Source organism: Dermacentor silvarum, chromosome 3 (assembly GCF_013339745.2).
Source record: "Dermacentor silvarum isolate Dsil-2018 chromosome 3, BIME_Dsil_1.4, whole genome shotgun sequence".
Classification (NCBI taxonomy): Eukaryota; Metazoa; Arthropoda; class Arachnida; order Ixodida; family Ixodidae; genus Dermacentor; species Dermacentor silvarum.
In genome coordinates, this window is record NC_051156.1 from 167,583,125 (window position 1) to 167,606,663 (window position 23,539).

At 46.5% G+C, this 23,539-nt stretch overlaps 2 protein-coding genes across 3 annotated transcripts in view; one reads left to right on the forward strand and one right to left on the reverse strand.

Annotated features, from left to right (window-relative positions):
- The window catches only part of LOC119446016 (mRNA export factor GLE1-like), a 35,721-nt gene extending 18,461 nt beyond the window's left edge, over positions 1-17,260 (forward strand). The window contains exons 9-11 of one of the 2 annotated variants that reach the window (XM_037710324.2): positions 5,218-5,424; positions 9,486-9,676; positions 13,973-17,260. In XM_037710324.2, the coding sequence (XP_037566252.1) occupies positions 5,218-5,424; positions 9,486-9,676; positions 13,973-14,435 (861 nt within the window). In that variant the 3' untranslated portion in view covers positions 14,436-17,260. The remainder of the gene's footprint in view (positions 1-5,217; positions 5,425-9,485; positions 9,677-13,972) is intronic. The other variant, XM_037710323.2, reaches the window with a different exon arrangement.
- A 5,137-nt stretch (positions 17,261-22,397) lies between these two features.
- The window catches only part of LOC119446017 (polymerase delta-interacting protein 2), a 31,860-nt gene continuing 30,718 nt past the window's right edge, over positions 22,398-23,539 (reverse strand). The window contains exon 10 of the mRNA XM_037710325.2: positions 22,398-23,092. Coding sequence (XP_037566253.1) covers positions 22,984-23,092 — 109 coding nt within the window. The 3' untranslated portion in view covers positions 22,398-22,983. The remainder of the gene's footprint in view (positions 23,093-23,539) is intronic.

The window sequence follows — 23,539 nt, forward strand, 5'->3', positions numbered from 1 at the left end:
AAAAAAATTTTTATGAACTTGAGTTTCCGAGAAAAGTAAATTTGGCTAGCTGTTATAGGCTATAGCCATGACACACAATAGTCTAATGAGATGAGGCACATGAAGGTAATACGCAGGCAGGAACGCTGCATTTCCAACAAAATTTTTGTCACGGAGAATGAGCAGTTATATGGAAAGAATGATAGCATTAATGATAAACACAAGCCAATATTTTTAAAAAGGAGATCAACTTGAACTTGTGTCTTGGCAGGGACATTATGACCTGCTATGTTAGAGTACATGCCACACAATGCCAAATACAATAAAACATCTTCTTGTGGTGTGAGGACTAGGGGTGTGAGAATACTCGAATATCCGATTTCAAATCAAATAGGGAATGTTCGCATAATTCGATTAGCGAATCGAATATCTAATATTCCATTTCTTCAATATCGGTACCTTCACTGAATGATCTGGCGGTAGTCTGTGCCTCGACGCGCGCAGTGTTCCCACGGCACACAACCTTTGTCGGTACAAAGTTCCACCAGGTTGACCGGACCGATCGAAACTCTTAACGCTACTCAAACAGAGGGAACAAAAATAGCAGCGCGTGGGGAAAGCACGGAGGCGGGTGTGAAGAATGGGCCGATTAGCCACCGGAAACAACACTTACCGCATCAAATACGAGAGTTCAGTGTTCATGTACATAGATTCATGTAATTCGGAGCTTTCTACCCACATGTGAGCACACAGACGAACTTGGCACGCATGCTTGTGCTAGTTGCCGGCTGGTCGACTGCTGGCCCAAACACCGCTTCAACGGCCGTGAATCTTGCCCGTACGTGTGATCTCGCGACCAATCGCTGATGAGCCATCCGTAGGAATGTGAGCTTTCTGCAACGGTTTGCTGCCCGTTATCACATCAGCCGGCAGTGAATTTTCGTCATGGCCACACTGTGTAGCCAGTTAAACCTAATCGGAGCTGTGTCGTCAGGTGTCGGCGACTTAGGTTACTGTTACTGAATTCACACAGCTCCATTCACAACTACCGCACAACCAGTGGCGCACCGACGGGGGGGGATTCGGGGGTTGTAACCCCCCCCATGAGGCCCACTTAGCCCCCCCTTTTGTTTAACCCCTTTTCTTTCCTCATGCATTTGGGTACTGCAACTAAGATGTAAGGCGCGCAATCGTCTGCACACTCGTAAAAAGCACACTTTTTTGACAATTTCCCGTGAAGAAATCGAAATTAGTGCTGTTTAGATGGTATTGGCAAACTGTCAACCCCCCCCCCCCCCCGGCAGAGATCCTGGGTGCGCTACTGCGCACAACCCTCAGAAAGCCGACAAACCGCCTCGCCAACAAAAGCGAGTGCACGGGATGATCGTTGCATATTCACAGCAGCCATCTTTGCAAAATACGTCGTACAGTGGCCCCTCATCCAGGCCGCACTTTGCTGCCTGCCGGAAACTTCGAATTATCCGAATAGAGCCGCGCGGCCCATTCAAATTACCTATATGGTAGAATTAGCATCGAAAATGGCGGGACCGCTCAAATTCTTCGAAATAACCGAAATTTGAAAATTAACCGAGTTCGAATTATCGAGGTTTTACTGTAGTTGTATTTTGTTTTTGATATCCAAGTTTGATATCTCAACATGCTAATTTGCATACAGAAAATTTTTCATTTAGTGAAAGTTTCATTTGTGATCACTAGTGAAAGTGATCACTAGTGAAAGTTTCATTTAGTGATCACTCAGCAAAGCACTTATTAGTTACTATACTAATCAATGTATAACTCGTATGACTTTTTGTATGAATGTACTCTCCGTGGCTAGAAGTAAAGGAGATAAAGCTTTTATTTTCCTTCATGTGGAATGGCGTTTGGGCATTCTGGGATTAATAGCCCACGTAATTCAATCGTCATTTGTTGATACGGGCTGGAGGCTGGCTAGACATCAACACTGGCTTCCTTTTGTACCATTCCAATTCATCGACGCTCTCGAATACTATATTGGATCAGTATATTAACAGTCATTTTCAGGCAACATGTATTTAATGCATGCCACTGACTAATGTTTACAATTAAAGCACTCAGTAATTTACTGTGCCTAGATAAGGTTTTCTTTTTTTTTTGAGGAACAACATCATCGTGGGCTCCTTGTCGATATGTCGAATTCTCTAATGGTGGAATAGCAGTGTACTGGACACGCATGGTGGACATTAGTACACCACACCAACTGTCACCAACTGCTACTTGGTCATGTATGATTCCCCTAGAGGAAGGATAAAACACAGAAGAGGTCCTGATGCCACTTTTTTGAAGCCAGATGCAAAGGCTCTGCCACCTTTGGTCTCCTCCTCTTTCTGCCTTTTCTGTCACAAACTTTCTCGTGGGTGTTGCACCAACCCACTGGCATGCAATACGCAACACACAGTGAGGATAGCAGCATAGAGGTTCGGCGTAATGGTTCAACCAGCTCAACCAGGGTGCACGAGATGAGGCTGCACAGTATAGGAGGCCACTGGCTAACAGCCATGCCTGACAGTTGATGCATCAAGCGACGCCTAGATGTGTTGCTCGTATTTTTGCCCACATCGTGTTTCCTCCAGTTGATATTTTAATTTTTTTATGTAAGTTTTCATAATGTATTCTAGCCATAGCAAAATATTTCCCACTGTTCGTAATAACAAAGTTTACAGACATTATCAGATAATTTTCATGCCTTTGTTCATCACACCACATGTCTTTGCGCTCAAGTCATTGCAGATGGGGTCAGTACAGCTCAGTATTTGTAAGTACAACGCATTTAGTGGCTGCAGTGTTTTAGTATGCAAGGCGGTGTGCAATAGCTAAAGAAAAAGTGGGGATTAACGGAGAAAAAGTCTACTTTTTTTGATGTAGTAGTTTAATGTGTTAAAATAAAAGGAAAAGGCAACTAGTATATTAAAGATGTATGCAGGTTTCTTGTGCGCGTTGGCGCAAAACTAAATTAAAGAAATTTAATAGATCGCGTGCCAACATGAGTACATCAGAGCGTGACAGAAAAAAGGCAGAAAGACTGAGGACCAAAATGGCTACCCACCAAATTTGGCGGTAAATAGCGGTCAAAATGTTGGTGTTGTCACCACCCTACAATGACGTTGCATGTAGGCTCCTTGCCACCGCCGGGCAAAGTGCAGAGGAGTTGTGCAGAGGAGAAGCTGCCCCCCCCCCCCCCCCCTCCCCGTGCTGCCTTCCCGCTTTCTTGCTTTCGCGTGGGAGATTGAGTGGCCAGTTCCCCTTGTGCCCGGTTGCAAGATAAGCATTTGGTGAAGCAGAACAGCGTCGCCTAGCCTCCCTCCCTCCCTCCCATACTCCCACGGCCTTTCGCGCGACAGTCGCGTTTGCTTTCCGCCGTGCGTTCGCTCTCCGTGATAGCGCGGGTCTCCCGCGTGCTTTCACTCGCGCATACGGCGCGTGGTGACGATTTTATCGCCCTTGGACTTTATACGGAACCTCACGGCGACGCCGCCGGCAGAAATCCGGTTGAAGTGTCCATATAATTGCTATCGCAATAAAAAGAGAATACCCATAGAGATACATAGGGCTCCATAAAAAATGTTGGGGAAGCTTAGTAGGGGTGGGCCAACTTTAAATTTGAAGGTGTGCCAACTTGAAGCTTGGGGTTGGCACAACTGAAATATGGGGTTTTTCCAACTTGAAATTTGGGGGTGGACTCACCTAAATTTGGGGGTGGGCCAGCTTGAGATTTTAGGGTGGGGGAATGTCCAATTGAACGCTGTTGAGCGTCCTTCGAGTTATGAACTCCTCGCGGGCAAGCGAGCGCGTTGAGACGCTTGGTGTGTTTTAATTGGGCCTCACCAAGGAGTAGCTCTCACCTTACCAAGGTGAGAGCTTGCGCAGAGAAAGAGCATACACACAACACAGGCTTGCGACAGCGAAGTTATATGGCATTGCGGTGATGCGTTCTCCCCTCACGTAACGCCTCATGCGCTATTGCGGCAGCTGGTGGTTCCTTCTGCCTGTTCTGCTCCGTCGAGGCGCGCTCGTGCCTGGCATTCCAGCTCAACTGGTACGATCGCTTTGAAGGGGCCAGATGGATGGATGGATGGAAAAACTTTATTATGGTCCATTAGGTCGCGCTAGTTTCCTAGCCTGAAGCGGGCCGCTCCCACGTTGGGACCGAAAGGCCTAGCCTATCGGCCGCTTCGGGCCCGTTGGACTGCTCATAGCTGTTCATCTAATGTGAGACTGCGTAGAGCTGCACATCACCGGGGAGATAAAGCTCGAAGCCGCCACAACAGTGGCAGAACTTTCGTTGACTCTGTGGCGAGTACATGTGCCCTTGACATGGGACAACCAAAGAAGATCCGGACACCCGAAGAAGTTGCCGCTCATCTTGAAGCGCGTCGCACGGCCAAGCGAGAATCTGCATGTCAGCTTCAAGCCGATTCAGAATACCGTGCCTAGCAGCACTTATCATTTACTAGCAAAACTTAGCCAAGTCTAGTAAAACCTCAATGAAAAGCTAGGTCGATCACCAACTCCACTGTTTACTCCAGCCTTGCACCACTAGTGCAAGCTTCCCACGTGTGCGTTTCTTTTTCTCTCTCTCTCTCTCTCTTGTCTCAGTGGATATTTCATGGTACATAGAAACTGGTTCACTGTCATCAGTTTCTTCCTATTCATAATTCATATTCATAAATCTTGTGGCCTGGTCAAGTCAGGATGGGCCTGCTACGTGGCCGCCTGCTGTGACAGAGTGACAGAACACTAAGACATTTGCTGCACCTGCAGTCAGAAATTTAACTTACAAGGTTTTTGTGCGAATTGATGACCTCTCCATGGATGGCACAACTGGTACGCAATGTCATTATTTCCACGAGTTGCTTCTGGAGAGGCAGGGAATGTGCTGAAAACGCATAACGAGTATACTCGTGAGTGGTAGGGTTCGTGCGAGGGTGGGTGCCCGAGTCAAAGGATTAAAAAACACCAGATAGTCTAAATTAATCCACAGCCCTTTACTATGTCTTGCATAGCTCCTCCAGTTGCTTTGGGACGTGAACTGAATAAGCCAAGACGCGTGAGCATTGTTGACCTCTCACTTGCGGGACCTGATGCCTATCGAAGTGAGCTTGTTCTGTTCGGTGCGTCTGTTCGCCAGCTGATGGCTTGTTCATAACTACACCTTCTCTTTTTCTCTTATTCCTTTTTCTATCTTTTTTCTGGGATCAGCACAAGAAGTACTGCTTCGACCTTCTAAAGGCAGTCACCATCCCTGTAAACGCGCTGGCCACTCCAAGCGCGGTAAAGGAAAAGCTGGAGCAGCTGAGCTCCCTGCTGTCAGGCAAGCCCTTCAAGGCTGGACCTCGCACAGTGTCCACCACCTCGCATCCACTGGCCCTGCGTTTCTGCCTCGACAAGCTTGCGGAGAAGATTGTGGTGAGTGGCTGCATATTCGGTGCCTCTCTCTTCGCGTTATTAGAATCTCGAAGTTGTCAGACCTGCTTGCACTGAATGTGTTTTAAATGCCCCTTGTTGAAGAATGGGAATACCATTCGCAAATTACACTTAGGATCATAGGAACATTGATTGGCTGTTTAACTCTCACATTCCAGCACTTTTCTCGGATTTCACTCTGGAAACGGAAACTTGAATGTTAATTAGGGGTGTGCAAATACCAAATAGCAGACTTCGAATAAAATATCAAATATTAGAAAAATTTTCACAAATTTTAATGCTTACAAATTTTGGGCAAGAGAACACGGTGTTGCACATGCTCGGTAGTCTCTTAGCAATGGATAACAAAAAAGTTGCAAGCTATCAGTAACATAAGTGCATAGAAATTAAGGTATACCGTACGGTCTACTCTTATTTAAGGAAACACCAAATTAGTATGCCAGCACTGATTACAGCTCAATTCTAGTATATGAAGGTCTGGAAAATACATATATTGATTATGAATATAATTTCTGTCGCATATAATCAACAGCTTTTTTCCCTCTGAAACCAATGAACTAATTAGTGACGTTCCGTTATACTGAATACGAATGAGATTCTCAGTTGAATATTGGACCCATGTTTTGCGGCAATCTTTTTATTGCATAGATAGTTCTGCTTTCCAGTATTTATCCAAAATACAGAAGGGCTATCCCAACTTTATAGCAGGTGGGTTATCGTAAGGCCAATCTGCACGAGCGACGAAAGGATTGCACTGATATCAGCTGACTCAATCACTGTTGTAGCCGGCGCCAACGGTAATGAGCAGGCGCCGTTTCATTGTCAGGTTCAACGTTATTTGCCACCTGTCAGATTCTGAAATCTACAGGGTCATGGCAAGTTCGAGTGACTCTGCGAAGTGCGGCGCTCGGGCGCTGTGTGTGCGATTCCACATCGGGCTGATGTCAGGGAGTGCTCGCAGTGACAAAGTCTGCTACGACATCAGCAGGGGCAGCTCATCCGAGCAGCGCTCGAAAACGAAGTGCAACGCCCGCTTGGGCAGCATCGAGCACGAGGGGTTCCTCAGTGCACACGACCTGTCCCACTGCACGAGTCTCCACATCGAATATATTGAACGTTCAAAAAATCTATTAGTAGATATTCGCTTTGCGAATCGAATTATTCGAACGTTCCCTATTTCCTTCGATTCGGTAATATTTGAGTATTCGCACACTCCTAATGATAATACTTTAACATACAAAATACTCTACCACTGTGCCATCTGCACATAATTTTCATGTTCATTTTGGTTGGGCAGTGACCAGCGGTGGCCGTAAGGCAATTGTCTGATGTGCACAACTTTAAACATGCAAAGAAGACTACAACTCTGCGGCCTGCTAAACTGCTACTGCGGCCCCATATATGTTGAAATTTTAATAAAACAACAGCAAAAGACTGTCCCGTGTGTGTAACACACATTTTAGCTACTGACATGACAGCCTTTGATAGGCTCCTTCAGTCTTTCGCTTCCGCTTTCCATTTGTACATTTTGTCGTGAAACTGGCGAAACAGCGACACAGTCGAAGAAAACAGCTAGCACGCTGCGATGTGAACAAAGTTCATTGTGTTCAAGCAGTACGTGGCACACATCATGGTGCGCCGACTACAGCACTGTGGTGGTATTCTTGGGCGACCTCTGTGAGTGACTTTCAAAGATGGTCTCATTAGGGAGATTTCGCAAACCCATCGAAGTAAATGGCTGACAGCACCACAGCACCTTGGCACAGCTCCAGAAACACTGTTGGCAGTATACGCAGACGCGTTCGGCCCATGAAAGCGAAACTATCTGATACGCCACTCTCTCGTGGCCCTACGGCTACTGCAGCTCCACTTTGACGAGACCTTCTTTCTCGCATTTGCCCGACCATTGTGCACATGCGTGAATGGCGTGAGAGACACGTGGGGACATTTGCTCCTCGAAATCTGCCTTTCCCTAGGTACTACAGTGCAAGGGGGGAGGGCACGATTTGCGCCGTTTGTCCCTAGCCTAGCTGTACTACATGGTAGCGGATAAACACTTCGGAATAAGTCAGCTCTCTGTTTGGCTTTTTTGGTGCCTCGCCAATGAGATTGGCTCGTGAGTGAGGTATCTTCTGTTCAATGCAATGTTTCAACTTTTTCGCATTTTTTTTTTTCTGCGTTATTATATAATTTCTCCCTTTCACATCTATAGTGCCTGTTATTTTTTTTTTTTTCTTATATTTCATCACCATGCCTAACACGAAGGAGGGCTCTGCCAAGGGGGAGTGAAGTGACCTGGTGCGAAGCAGAATTGAGGGCTTAGGTAGATGCCGCTTTAGCGGCATCTACCTAATCCTCAAGGTGTGTTAGTGCGCAATCTTTTAGTGTCAAATATTCAATTGCATATTATACTGAAGTTCTTGTTCATGGCTGGGTGGCACATGTGCAGAGCTTGACCATGTTGCACGTACTCCTTCCATCAGCGAAGATTTTGCCACTGACTGAGCACTGAAGATGCACTGCAAAGCGGCAAACCTTATGTTACGTGCGCCCCAGTGACACGCGCCAACCACTGATGACAAAAAACTGATGCTTTGCCATGACACACTCTGTATCGGCCACTATGATCCCGTTCGGATGGAGGTTTAGGCAACAAAGCAAAGTGCATTGTTCTCCTTATTATTTACGCAAAGGCACATTTAGAGGCACAACAGAGGCAAGATTCCCCAGCAAGAAGGCCCCCACATTCTTCTCTGGGGACTTTTTGGGTCAGGCAAACACAAGAAAGAACTCTTGTCAACTTCATAGATACTTATAAAGAAGTATCTATAAATGTTGGTTCTCGTCTTCGCTGTGGGAACATGCCAGCTTGGTTCGGCCAGCTCGTGCCGGTTTATCGTACCGGTCAGAGGTCACGCCTAGCGTCGAGAGAGAGAGAACGGAGGCACTGGTTTTTAGACTGCCGCGCACAAGTATCATCATCGATATGTGGTGCAGCGCAGCTAGGCGTTGCCTCCGAGTTTGCGATCTCGCAGGGTGTGCCTAGCTTTACCAGCTACATACACTATAGCTATATGCCGCAGTGAGAGAGGTACGATAAGATAAGAGAGAAGTGCTGCTTGTGCGGGGACACCGTGCGTACATAGCAGCGGTGGTGAGGAAGACGAATTGTTACTCGATGGCATTTTCGATGCGAGAACATTTAACTGCCGCTCCGAACAAGTGTGGAACCCGACGGAAAGCAATGTGCTCAGTGCGCAATGGTCAATATTTTTGGTTTCGGAGACGAATCTAATTCATCATATCCATCGGCGGAACAATTTTACTTCGTTAACACGAGATTTTAAATACATGTATCTCTATGGGGATTTCAAGGGGAATTCCATTTACTTTGTCATATTTATTATTTCATTACATCCCATCTCATTATAGCGAGGTTCTAGTGTTTTGAAAACAAGCACAGTGCAGCTTGGTGAGGAACACCAATTCAGTGCACTGTAACTGGGATGAGCAGTGACCAAGCCAATGACCAAGGACCAGGATGCAACAGTAATGTAGCTATTTAGACTTGTTGGTGATCCGTGCAAGTAGTAAACGTAGTGCATTGCAGACGAGGGAAAACGAATAAGTGACAGGACTCATTTGGCCAAGTGTGTTCTGTCACGTCTTCATTCATTCTTCTCCACAATGCACTACATTTACTACTTGTACGATGTGACAGCACAACTCTCAGATGCAACCGTTTGGTGTATCGTCCCATAAAAATTTTCTACTATTTCATTGAAGTGCAGCAGTTTTTATCTAAACCAAGGACCTTGGCAACAAAGGTTCTTGTTCCTTGTCCATTCAAATGCTTACCATCATCAGCCTCTTATTGGCCCTTGACAATGCATGCATTTTAACAGCGCAAGTGTCAGTGCTGCTTTGATGACAATATCAGTGGTCCTTGAGGACCTCCCATTTCCCCTAAAAGCAATGCTAGCTTTGTGTGGACATTTGCATTCCCTGACTGCTGATGCTTCGTGTTGCTGCGTCTGCCCCAGCTGCAAGGTGAAGAGCAGATTCTGTCCAACGAAGAGACTGCCTTTCCTGTGGCGGCGCTGGCTGTGGGCCTCTGGTGTCGCTTCCCTGACCTGGGCGACCTTCTGCTTGGACACTTCTACATGCGCTGCCCTGCTTTGGTGCCCATCTTCTTTAGCCGCAGCGTGGCTCCCTCGGACAGTGAATACTTCAAGTCAGTGCACATCTCTGTTTCGATAAATGCGTTCGCAGCAGATGGGTGGTTGACAAGCCCTGTTTTTCACATCATGTATACAGTTGCCAATTCCACTGTGCGGAAACGGGGCACGAGGTGGGAACTTGGCGATAAAGCCCAACTGCAACGAAAATTCACTTGGGCTAACTTGGCTATATAAATGTATAGCATGTACTATCAAAGTAGTCTTGGCAAAGCTGCAGGGTGGGTAATTGTCTAATTTTCTTATTAACATCGCTTTAAATAGCGCCCAAGCAGACGACGCGTGCACCTGGTGATGAGGGGTCACGATGCGATTATGGCGAAAGTCCCAGAGCCGTGCACGACTGCTGATCTCTCAGTTGTGGCTAGGCACCCATGCGCATCGCTTGCTCGACATTTGCAAGTTGATGGGTGTCTCTCTCGGCGTGCTTTTATCGGTGTTCGGTGGTTCTTTCTCGTCGCGCATGTGATTTTAGCTGTTGCAAGAATTCTAGCATGTTGCGTGGCTGTTGGGTGCTAAAGCACGTACTCGAACTCGAGCGATGGCTGTGCAGCTAGAACAAAACACTGTGCAGAGGAAGGCAAAACACATCCTTTCCTGTCCCAGCTTTGAGGGTGCAAGCGTGCACCGCGCTGCAGCAGGAAAGTGCGACTGTGGACGAGCCAACGTACACTAAGCATGTAAACTGCACTTCACAATGTTGTACATTTCGCGAGCACAGTCCCTTACCCATGCAAGATCTGCTTGCCAAATTCTTCTTTCTGGGGATGACTATAAGTACTATAAGCTGCGATGGCACACGAAAAGCGAATGTAATTTGTTGAATGTTGGGCAACAGAAGCAAAAACGTGCGCAGCATAAGCAACACAATTGGGGTATAAAGTACAGCACTATATGCGGATTTGTCTTTATGACTGAGCATTAAAGGGACACTAAAGGCAAATACTAAGTCAACGTGGACTGTTAAAATAGCATTCCAGAAGCCTCGCAGCACTTGGTTCATGCCAAGATAAGATTTAGTTAAGAAAATCGCGTCTGAAGGGTCCCCATACATTTTGCGCAATTCAAGTCCCCCAAGCGGGGAGTGATGATGTCGCATACGCCATCACCGCCCTTTACTGCCGTTGGTGAGTAAAACAGCGCCCCACAGACGGCACTACAGTTTCTGGAGCAAAACGCAAACGCGCATGCATGGAGAAACCGAGCCAAGGCAGAGCGTTGGATTAGCTGCTGCAGTTGCTCTTCATCAAGTGCTGTCAACCGTTCAGGCATCCTGCGACATCAAATGAACACGGCACTCTCTGCTACTTGTGTTTTGTGTGAGTTCGTGTGCCTATAATACCAGCTCAGCACTACGCGATAACGAAACTACTGAAGCGCGAAAGCGTGCAGTCAGGCGAGAATGGAACCTTTCGACCGCTTGCGTCGTTGTCAGTGCTAACGTCAATGAGTTCTTTTTTCTAAATATGGAATAGAACTTGAAAAGTAGCATTTTCTTCCATATTATAATGCAATGTGCTGATCTTTTTATTACGAGTGGTTGAGTACTAAAGACAAAATTATGAGGACTGCCTTCATCATTGGGCTAGTACATGAATGTTGCAGGGAAGTCACAAACAGTGTCCTGCATTTACCTCAATTTCTCTATTACTAAAGCTCTGTTCGGGATAATATTGTCGCCTTAGATGTTCTCGAGCATTAATCTATCACTTTAGATGCACTTTCTATTTACCCTTAGGGTCCCTTTAAAGAAAGTAGAGAATGAAGTATATTCCTAAGTATTGTTGAAGATAAACTGCCCTTATTTGCTGTTGCTTTAGTACCAATTTTCTTGTATAACAGTGTCCCCCTTGAGCTCCCAGTGAGCAGTAAACTTATTTGCTAGTGCGAAGGCAACTAATGCTTCGTTACTACTACTAGTTCCTTGATAATAGAATTGTGCATTTGTGTTCTAGAGGTTCATGTGTACGTCGCTACTTTAATATGACGCCTTTCTTTTTTAGTGCTATGCAGATGTGAGTTAAATAGTACTGGGCTGGGCCTGTAGTAGCATCACATTCAAACATATCTGCAACAAAACAAAAATAGGATAGCTGTAGTGGGGTGCGTGAAAATTATTGTGCGTGCTGCAGAGAGTGTATAGGCTCAAGGGTACGGAAATCACATAACCAAATACACAGTTACATTTATTCCTGCATTAGAAAGCTCGCATGCCTCACTTATGTTACAGCTAGTGGGGTTTCTACGGCCTAATATTGCAATCATACTCGATACCTATTTGTAGTGGGCAGTTTTGTTTTGCAGATGTTTGTACACTGGGGTAATGAAATGCCCCCCCTACTGGTGGCGCCAAAGACTGCCCTGCACCGCTTGAGCCCACCACACTCGCAGATGGTTGGGGCTCCTGCACTTGCCTCAATCTACTGCCCTTGCACTTCATATGTAGACAGACGCGTTCTGTCATGGTCATAGGAGTTGGATATCCCTTTGTCTTGCTGCCTGAGTCTCTTCATGCCATTTCTGGGCCGTATGTGTCAAACGCAGGACCAAGCAAGTGTGAAATTTCTGCAACAAATTGCACACATGTAGGCCTTATAACTCCTAATGAGCACCCGTGTGAGTTTGATAAATTTTACTTGCTACTGTAGCATAATGAGCTCTTTGAAACGCGACCATTCCTGCTCGGATGGGCTAAAGTCCTGCTGAGCTATGCCTCTCAACGCCAAGCGAGAGGATAAAGTTAGCTCCGATGGCATGATGCATGGTGTGAAAATGGTGCCATCTGTGCATGTGACACATGCATGATTGAGTAATGGCTTATTTCCGCTACATAATGTTGCGTCTAAGTGCGTAAGAAGGACGTATAGATCAAAGTAAACGGGTTGCACAAGAAGATGGTGGTGGCAACAAACTCCTGTCAGCTGCCGGCGAGCGGCTCCGAAAGCTTCTCAACCAGTAATCGTTGCCGGGAGGAGCGCAAGCTCACCAAGAGGTGGTGTACGGCAGTTGAGTTGTCCTCATAGGAAATGTGGTCTTCGTTGAAAACCTGGATCAACCATTCCACGTTGTTGGGCGACAATTGCGAAACCTCGCTATGTGGTTTGCGACACCGCATTGGAATCACACCGATTTCGATGTTCCTCAGTTCAGTCAGGCATGTTGTTGTTGACCGCGTAGCCAGCAGGTGGGTCACATTCAGCAAGGCTAAGCAGCGGCCGCCGGGAGGAGTGCGTGCGACGAGGGCGTTCGTCATAGTCAGGATCTTGATAGCTCCTGGTCCCTCTCGTCTGTGGATAGACCTATTCTCAACAGTCACTGCTTGAACCGTCAGTTGCCATGCGGTCGAAATGGCCATGTTTCTCATCTTGTGTGGTGACTACGCACCAGTGATGCCGGGTGGGTGACGGCGCATCTCTTCTCGATGGAGCAACTCCTTGCAAACAACCTGCCGTATGGTTGACGGAAAGTCAGTACACGAGCTCGTGTCTACACTCGCGGCCATTGTGACGTTAGCCAAGTGGCTAAACTTCAGTGTCATCTGTCGCATGTTCAGCGTCTCAAAGGTTCTGCAGTGACGAATGACGTCAGACACGGAATCCAAGCTTTCTTTGCCAATCAAAAAATCGTAGACATCTTCAACTACCCTTTTCAACAAATGTCCAACTTTTTCATCTTCAGACATTCGAGAGTTCACTATTTTGCACAGTTTTAACCCTTCTTCGGTATAAGTAGTACAGGTCTCGCCGGGAACCTGAGCCCTTTTTGAAGGCATCTGTTCAGTGCATTTCGTTTATTGGGTATAAAAGGGTTTATTGAGGCGTTGAACAGCAGGAACAGACTTAGAGATTGACTCCAACCAAATAAGGTTGAGTCAATTTATTTCAAAGTTATTTATTTCAATTTATTTCAAAGTCAAAGTTATTTGGTTGGAGTCAATCTGCAAGTCTTAATCAATTTTCCCAACCAGACGGGTAATTCTGTCAAAATGTTTAGCTTCAACAGCAGGAACAGCAGGCTATGAACAGCAGGAATGGCCGCTGCACAGTCGTCATTCTCCTCTTCCTTTCTTTTCGGTCTCCACGTCTCTCTTTGCACTTGGACGCAACAATATCAAAGTAAGGCACGTGGGTAGTACGGTTGAAAAGGCATAAGCGGTAACATGTTTTCGTTACATGCAGTTTGTAGCAAGCAACCCCCACCAGTCTGACCGATTGAAAGATGTTTCACATCAAAAAGAATACATTTAAGACAGTGGTTTTTGTAAATTTTTCTGCCGATGTCTTTGAATGCAGGTTGTGTGGCTACAAGTCCACTGAAAGCAGCCTGGAGACGGAGAGCCAATTCCATAGGCGCATTACGGGTCTTATGCGCCTGTATGCCGCCCTGCTGCAAACGCCACTGCCTCCCTGGCATAAGCCTGCCAATGGCGACAGGTCCCGTCAGCCGCCAGGGTCGGAGCGTGGCTGGCAGTGGTTGGCACTGTGCCTGAACACGCCAACCGAGGACCCCGGCTTGGCAGCCACACTGATTTGCACTTTCCTAGAAGTAGCCGGCTGGGCGCTGGCACGAGACTACGGTCGCCAGTTCCGCAAGGTCCTTCACACTCTCTGTAAGGACTACTTTCCACGCCTCAAGCAGCTCGTGAAGACGACGAGTGGACCCATTTCACGGCTGGAACAACTGCTGCAACAGGTGCTTCGCAAGGGACACTTGGCTCGGCCTGAGGCCAGCCTTGACGCCAGGGTTTGGAACTAAGCTGAAGTTGTCGAGCATGTATTTCCAAAGGCTACACGAAGACACCTGGAAAGTAACCTCAACAGACAGCATCCTGCTTCATCGCCAGGTCCACCTTTTCTATCAACCTTTCATCTTATGGCTGCATGACAGCGACAAGATAGACATGCCAAGCTTCTTACTTTGTCATCACGGAGGTGCACTAGCAGTGACAGTGGAAAAGGGGCTACCAGCGAGCATGACCAACCGTATATGTGCAAAGTGACCACTGCTTCCACGTGAAGGAGCTTGCATATATGGTTGGTACTATAAGCAGCATGTCTTTCACTACAGAGTAGTGGATACAACCAGCATCTTGACATAATTGTGTGGTGAATGTGACAGGAACGCACATTCCATGTGTGCATCACGAGTTGGATATCCTGCAGGCATCATTGAAATCCTTGAGTGGCTTCAGTGTACCTGAAGACTCAGCACGAGACTAGATGTTTCAACTGCCATGGTTAGAGTTAGAATTTGCCGTTAGTGCGCAGAAAAATCGGCACCTAGTTGGATGCATGCTTTCACTGCCTTCTAACACTGAAGGGAAGGCAGCCTTGGACAGACAGGTAGTGAGGTAATACTAGCAGTACTAAGGGGGCGACGACCTCAATTCTCATCCTAAGGATGGTTTAGCGAAGTGACCCGTATGTCAAAAATCAGGCTACTGATTACAATTTTTAAAGGTTGTAGGTGTTGCGAAAAAATGCTTCTAGCACTTCAAATGCAGCCACCAGGCCTTTTCTTGTAGGCCTGGACAACACGCTTGCTTTTTATGGGTTCTTGTAATGACATTTATTTGGAAGTGCTGACTGAAACCTTTTTTCATTGTTCACATATAGTGCAGAAATGTGCCTTTTATGTCACAAACTGTGCACTTTAACGTTGAAATTGTGAATGACAATGTCATTTTCAACTAAAGCGCAGAGTGGTTATTGTTTGTCATGTACGGCCATGGTAGGTAGTACAAGCCAAATAGCGTTTCATGCATTGCCATTGTGTGTGACGAGCTGGGCAGGTGGACGTGATAGGTTATTAGCCAAGTCTTTTTGCCGAATGATGCGATATGGCAATACAGGTTTTATGTTTTTATTCTTGGTAACCAAATGCATTTCAGACAAATTAAAGACAGTGAGAAAATCATTATACTTTTCTCATTTAGGCCACATCCCGGAATATGCAGAAGTGCTGATCATGTGCTTATTCTTGTTTTGTTTGAGTAGTAGGTAGTGCAGTGAGGCATGGTAATGAAAATACATCTTTGATGCAAAGAAGAGAGTTAGAGCTGATGTTGCATGTGTTGCATTTGGATGCCTTTGCCTCGATGGCCCTTCGATTTTCTACATTTCTGCTAAAGTGAGGTGTAAGTGCAGCCTCACGAAGGCTGCACTGTCTGTTAATCAGAACAGAAAATGTAAAGTGGTGCAAGGCTGAGATTTGGGTCACTTGGTATGGATGCATTTAGGGTTGGAAAAGTGTGACAACCTAGGACAAAGGAAGACAACTAGTACATGTTTCCGCCTTTTGTCTTGCTTATCGAATGTTCGTGATGTAGTTTGCTTTCTTGACCCTCGTTCATTGGACTGCCTAACTCTTAGAGGTGTGAACTGGACCAATAGTCGTGTATTGATGAGTGGGCGTACGAAGGCCACGCTTTGTGTCAATGCTTCACATGTGAGGCCATGTGTTGTTGCCCAATGGAATGCACCGATTTCTAAGCTTGCTACTCAGCAAAGGCCTTTGCAGCAATGCTGCATCCCCCATGTGGTTGACACAGAATGCACTTTTGTTAATTTGCTTCATGATCATCTTTATCATTGGTGAACAGTGAGCAGCCTGCTTCAAGACCATCATTAAGTGGTCCCTGTGCACACAGTCAAGAAAGGAATGCGTGTCTTGTCATAATTTGTGAAAAACAAATCTTTTCATTGCGCTGTTCTGCCTGCCAGCAACGTGCGATATTCATCTTGTTAGGTCCGCTTGCAGAGGGCCATTCATTACTAAATAAAGATGAAATAGAAAGAATTTTCAAAAAATGCTGGCTCTCCCGTAATCAGAGTAGATGTAAGCATGAAATAGCTACTGGCAAAGCAGGTTGGTTGAAGATTAAACTATCCACAATTTTAAAATGGGTGTAGTGCATGTTCGCAACGGCACACCCCACCACACCATACTGTGCACTGGTCCATATGGATGCAGTTGTTTCCTGTCACAGACAGAACCTCGTCACAAGTCTCGTCTTGGCCAAACAGCCATCCACGGAGGGCCGGACTCTGCCAGCTTGGTCACGCAGCGTGGCGCCATCTCTCGAGCCGGCGTAACACACGCGCCACAGAACTCACGGACCGCTGGCATTGAAAATAGCCCAGGCAACCCTGTCTCAGTGCCAAACAATGACAATAAAGTGTATGGTGCCCTGTATCTGCCTTTTGAATGTCGCATTGGAAATGATAAATAAAACTTCAGCGTACTAGAAGTTACAGCTTCAGTGATATTGTGAACAAACATTCGAAAGAACTCAGAAGCAATATTTTTTGTAACTTGTTTAGGCAGTAACTAGCATATGTAATGCGGTCCTGTACAGAGGGTTGGAGGCCAGAGAGAACATTTTTACAAAGTGTTGGGGGTCAGAGACTGTATTTTTCTTAAGTTTTGACTGGTTGCCCGGATTATCTCGTTTGAATTCCCAGATAACGGCTCTGGCTTTTGGCTTAAGGTCACTTGAAGGTCGCCGACAATGAAAGCTAAAAGTATTTCATGCTTAATAAAGGTTTAGAAAGAGAAACTTTTAGAAATGAAGATGAATGCCACAGGTCAGCAAAGGACGAACAAGTAATAAATGCAAAACAGTGTGATGTTATTCTGGCTTGTATAGTTGGGGTGCAGGGGAGTTCCTCCTACAAAAGCTTACTTCATCCGTGGGCTCAAATAAAGGTCCCTTGTGTCTCTTGCAGACATGGATTCCTCCAGCTCCGAACTCAGTTTATTGCAAAAATGGTTGCGCCTCCAAGTTCCCTGCAAGATTCCTGCAATTCTGTGCAGACCCCCTTGTATACAACAGGGCACATGTTAAGAGAACCCCTGATAATCAAAATTAATCCAAAGTCCCCCACTATGGCATGCCTCATAATATATTGTGGTTTTGACACATTTAGCCTGTGTGTAACAATGGATGATGGCGGCAGAATGGTAGTTCATTGACTGACATCAAGGATGGCGAACAGCTATAAGAGGAACGCTGAGAATCGTTGTTGCACTGAAAGCCGAGCTGCAAATTACTGTTGCCTTGTGCACCAGCTCTGCTGCATGGACTTAATGTCTGCAGATGCCTCCCTAATGGAAAAGGATAGATGCATCTAGCTAACTCTGTTTCACGGTTTTGACTGTGTTTGCAGTAAAGCTTCTGCGCTCAGTCACCAGCCAGGAAGAGTAGTACGGGGAGAAGCAAGTGGACATGCAAGCACTCAATTCACTTGCTTGTCCCCCTCTATCACTGCGCACCCGCCATGGTGGCGTAGTGGCTATGGCATTGCGCTACTACGCTCGAGGGCGCACAATCTAATCCCGGCCGCGGCAGCCACATTTCGATGGGGGCGAAACGCAAAAACGCCGGTGTACCGTGCATTGAGTGCACGTTAAAGAACCCCGGGTGATCAAAATTCGGAGTCCCTCACTACGGCGTGCCTCATATTCAAATTGTGGTTTTGTCACGTAAATACCCACAGTTGATTTTTTTTTTCTTGCACGATATTAGTAAAATTTCAAGTTATGATACATTTTCTGATAGTCGATATCCGATTCGGCATTTTTTTTTTTTAATGGCCGGCAATGCTGTGACCCCGTCGACGGAGTGGAAAGGGGGGTAAGCGTTATTAGATTTGATATATTATATAGATTCGAAATTAGTACAGTGAAATCTCAATATAACGAACTTTAGGGGACCGTGGCAAATTATTCGTTGTTCTGAAAGGTCATTATAGCGAAAACCCCAAAATTAACCATTTCACCCATCAATTAACCCATCAGTTTGTCACCGTTGAGATATATCCATGAAAACGTCGCTGTTGGCTCTCGGCTCGCGCTGTTATTTTCCATAGATTCCACCGCCACGCAGCACCGTATATAGAGTGGCGCGCACAAAAGACACGGACGCTGAGAAAATAACCACCGACAAACCTCATCTCCCGTCGAAAATGCCTATTTTCGACCTGCCCTAGCAAGATTGTCAAGCAGTAACCGTAGCTCGCAATGTCCGATTACAGTATTCACCCAATTCTAACGCACGCTTTCTTTTTCGTAAAAACTTGGGTCGATAATTGTCTGCGTGTTGCGAAACCAAAACCGCCTTCGGAGCGTTTATATGCTTTACCGCATTAACATGGATGCATTGCGGCAAAACTGATTTTAGAAAACTGGTCACCATTGTGCAACAAATATTACACCCTTATCCACTTGCCAAAAAAATCGGGTGCGTGTTAGATTTCTACTTTGAGCTTTAATGTCATTTATACGTTAGTTTTCTATTTTGAGCACAGAAAGTGGGCGAGCACTTGATTCAGGGGAGTGTTAGAATCTGGCCAATACTGTCAAATGGTGGTATGTATGTATGTGGACGTTCTTTCTGTATCGTTTGATTCGACCCGCCTGGATAATTCGATAAATTTCGTCGGTCTCGTCAGGGTCGAATTAATGGAAGTCCGCTGTGTGTTGTGGTGACGCACGAATCTCTCACACCACCTGTTTTTCCCGCATGGCTCTCGCAATCCAGCTTCGCCGCATAGCATGTGCCACGCCGGTGGTCAGTAGTTGCACAGTGGGATGAAAGATGGCAAGTGTTCCACCGCTAACGCCATCCAATGGCCATATCTAACTGCACAAGGAGGCTGAATTGCTGCAGCAAGCTGGGTCACTCACTAGGAGTCGACTTAATTGCAGGGTGTTGCCATAGCTGTCCACCTTAACATTGGTGCCTCAAGGCACTCATTGTCCTTATACCTTATTCATCACAAATCCCCATAGTCCACCACCTGGGCCTGCTGGACCACATGGCTGAATGGTTACACTCACTGCTATCTGACATAATTAAGGACCTCACCTGACATCCCTGGCTTTTCCACCCAGCTTAACAATCTGGTTGTCAGAAAGGCTTCTGCTTGTAGTCTGTTGTTTCTAGTTTTCCGGACAGTTTCTCCACGCGATAGCTTGCGTTTGGCCCCGTTATTTCCAACACTCAGTATTTTTCCTTTAGTGACTGCGTATGAAGTCCTACAGATTGGGCGTGCGAATAGGCTGTACTTGGTGCGATAGGAGACGGCAGGTGCATGCGTGTATAATTAAGGGAAATGTACCCCCTCCCCCTCAACAATTTCCCCTTCCCACTCTTGGTATGATCCACCGCCTAACACTGCTGTATTGAGGCGAAGCTGACATTTGAGAGAGAGAGAGAGAAAATCGTTTATTAAATAAAAAAATGTACATGTATAAAGGCAATCCCAGTGTTTTTTCTGGTGAAGTGCCTAGATTAGGTTAATGGTTTTGCTTCTTATAAGGTAGATGAGCAAGCTGTCGTATATAGCTTTGCGGTGTTGAGGGGTCCCTCTTAGAAGGATCCAGTCATTGAGTGCGACGACTGAGCTCGGCAGCCCAGAACCGAATTTCACAACGCATTGTGCATTCCGAGCTTCGAAGCAATTGGCGAGGATAGCAAAGGCGGAGTCGGCGTCATAGCCAATTGTTTCAATGAAAAACACGACACCGAACATCAAGAAGCTCAATTCGTAGCCAGTGGCGCACCAACGGGGGGGGGGGGGGTTGTAAACCCCCCCCCCCCTGAGGCCGACTTAACCCCCCCTTTTGTTTAACCCCTTTTCTTTCCTTGCGCCTTTGAGTACTGCAACTAAGATGTAAGACGTGCAATCGTCTGCACACTCGCAAAAAGCGCATTTTTTACAATTTCCCATGAAGAAATTGAAATTAGTGCTGTTTAGATGGTATTGGCAAACTGTCAACCCCTCCCCCCCCCCTGGCAGAGATCCTGGGTGCGCTACTCTGTTCGTAGCGAATGTCGTAGTAACTATAGGCCTAGCGTTGCCGCGGTGGTAGCGAATCTGCGTGCGAAAGCGCCAGTTCGAGGCGGTTTAGATTAGGGGGACCCAAGCATTGGGGCCCCCTAGTGCTTGGAGTCCCAACGCCTGCGTGCCCCTAATCTAATGCTCTAATTAAAATGGCAGCAGTGGTAGCTTCGATTAATGCGGTTTCGAACCTGCGGTCATGCCAAAAAGTCCAGAAAATTTGACGGTGAAAGGATTTTGTCCGAAATTTCAGGCATTCTTATACATTGACTCTATGGGATACGTGGCGGTGCTGCGAAGGCGTCTGAATTATCGGGCATGTCCGAAAAAATGGCGCAGTTTTACCCGAAAGGCAAAGCATCAATTGCGATAGCAAATTAGTAGACCTATACGGAGTAAGGAAAGTAGTTTTATCAACTGTATAAACTTGGACATGCAGCAACACGCAGAACTGTTGTCGACGCCATCGGCGTTTTGCCCGCGTTCACACCGAACGCACGCGGCGTTGGTGACTGTTGGCAGTGCCTCTGGGGCGGCTAGGACGTTTTCTACGAGATCAGAACGGGACACTCGCCGAGCAGCGTCGGAAGTCTTTACCACCTTCTCGCCTCGCAGCGCTTTTATATAATTACGCATTTGGTGCCGCAGCTAAACGTCGCCTCCCGTCCCCCCACGGCCTTTCGCACGACGGAAGAAGTCGCGTTTGCTCTATGTATATATGGCGATTGTAAAGGAGGAAAAAGATGCTTAATTCTGCAGCCCTTCAGGGAGCACGGCGAACGCGCGTTTGCTCTCCGCCGTGCGTTCGCTCCCCGTGCAAGCGCGCGTTCCTCGCGCGCTTTTCACTCGCACATACAGCGTGCAGCGTTGATTTCATCACCGTTGACGTCATACGGAACCTCACGGTGACGGCAGAAATCTGCTTTGAGTGTCCATATAATTGCTATCGCAATAAAATCGGTCGTTGACGTTATTTGTGCCACAGGCAGTTGTAATGCAAGAGAGTGTAGGCTATATTTAGGGAATTGGTGCTACCAGCAATTGCCCTAAATGTCCCCTGTAAATGGTGATGCGCAAGCTCGAATTTGTGAAGAAAGTATGTGATTGGAATTGATGTGGCACATATGCCCTTATATGTTGGCATTTGCCTGCCTATATAGCCCTTTTCATGTCATGTGGAAAGCTAGACTGCACTAAAGTCCCTAGATTTTAGACCATTAGCGATGCCCCTTCGGGGCAACACAAAACTCTATCTTTGTAATAAAGTTTATCTACTACTACTACTACCTCCGTCGGCCGCCATGTTCTTCATCACCTCCTGAAGCGGCGTATCTGTGTAGATAGCATCCGACCGTGAACGGGCGCTGCTGCACACAAGTGAAATATACGCTTCAGGCATGGGGCCAGACAACCAAATACGAACCCAAAAGCAGCTTAGTACTGCGCTGTTGAAGCCGAACGTGAAATTTGTCCTTACGGCGATGGCTGCCACGTTGTATTGCGGTCGTGCAATACGACGCCTGCCGCGTTTCTAGCTGCGGTCGCGCCGACCGCAGAAAATCCTTTGCACAAGGAAAAGACAAAAAGATAAACGCGCACACAAACATAATGCGTCTTCAGCCTGCCCTCAAGTTTGCTCGCAGCAGAGTGCAAGTGAGTGCGGGGAACAGTGTTAGGAAGAACATGGCCGCCGAAATGAGCGCCGACCAATGAGATTCGTCGGCAGTGCTCCAATGCTTGTCGCTACTTAAAGAAATAAAAAAAATATCTAGGGACTTTAGACTGCACCTACCTGGACTCTGTGAGCAAAAAAGAAAGGTATCCGGTATCCATTAAGCAGGTCAATTCCAGCACAACCAGAAAAACACAATGATAACATGCTTTCTTCTTTTACTCTTTCACATAATTTTTTTTTTACAGCCACCACATGCAGCGAGGCAATAACAGCCTCCTTGTCTGAAGAAAAACAAAATCTTTCATTTCTAAAAAAACGGTAAGCCAATTTTTGGGCAAAAGGAGACAGCCACAGAAGCAGTAATTGGCAAGCCAGTCCAACTACAACAAACAGTTCCTCTAGACCGGAACAACTTGATCCAGTCCTGAGCAATCCCCCATTGTCGAATTAAACATCACACAGTTTTCTAGGAGTCCAACACGCACAACTCAGCCGACAATTTTCACGAGATGTTGCAGAATCCAGACACAGCTTTGTTCGTGCACGAAGTCGTTTGAGTGGGATGCATTAGTGCTTTGTGCAGAGCCCTACACAAAGCCTTCCTCAAACCCTCGATTTGCCAGCTGTCTTCAACATCAGCTTAGGAGGCCTAACCACTCTTCCAGTTGAACTTCTGTTCTTGTCATCATGTGAGCATATTTGCTTCATGTGCAGCTGTGGCAGGGAACAGTGACGGTCCTCGGCACAGTCAGTGGGACATGATAGAGGCAGTGATGGTGAGTGACTAGGCAGCTGCGGGTTGTGGGCTCTGCTCCTGCTTGCTCTCGAGCGAGAACGGAGGGATCCGACAGTCGAACGTGAAGCCATCCTCGCGTTCCATCCGAAACGTGCCCCTGCGAAGAGAGAAATGAAAGTAGCTTTGCAAGATCATGCTTTGGCACATGAACACCGTGGAATGTACAGGATGCATGCCTCATAATCAGATTGTGGTTCTGGCATGTAAAGCCCCAGAATTTAATTAAATGTGCAGGGTGTGCAGCATGAGGGAGAACCTCGAATTTTCAGGAAATTTGTCACTTCTGCAACATTCATAGAAAAAAGATGAATTTTCATACTCGTTGCTTTAAATCAGGAAAATAGTTACCTACAGTGGTTCTGGTGAAGCTAGTGGAATTCCAGACAGAAGCAACGTTTTCAAATGAACCTACACAATCTGCAAACACATTCAATGACCTATTTTCCGGATGCCTATTTTTCGGACACCTTCGTGGCACCGCCATGCACCCCACAAAGTCAATGTATAAGAACATCTGAAATTTCGGAGGCAAAAACCCTTCACT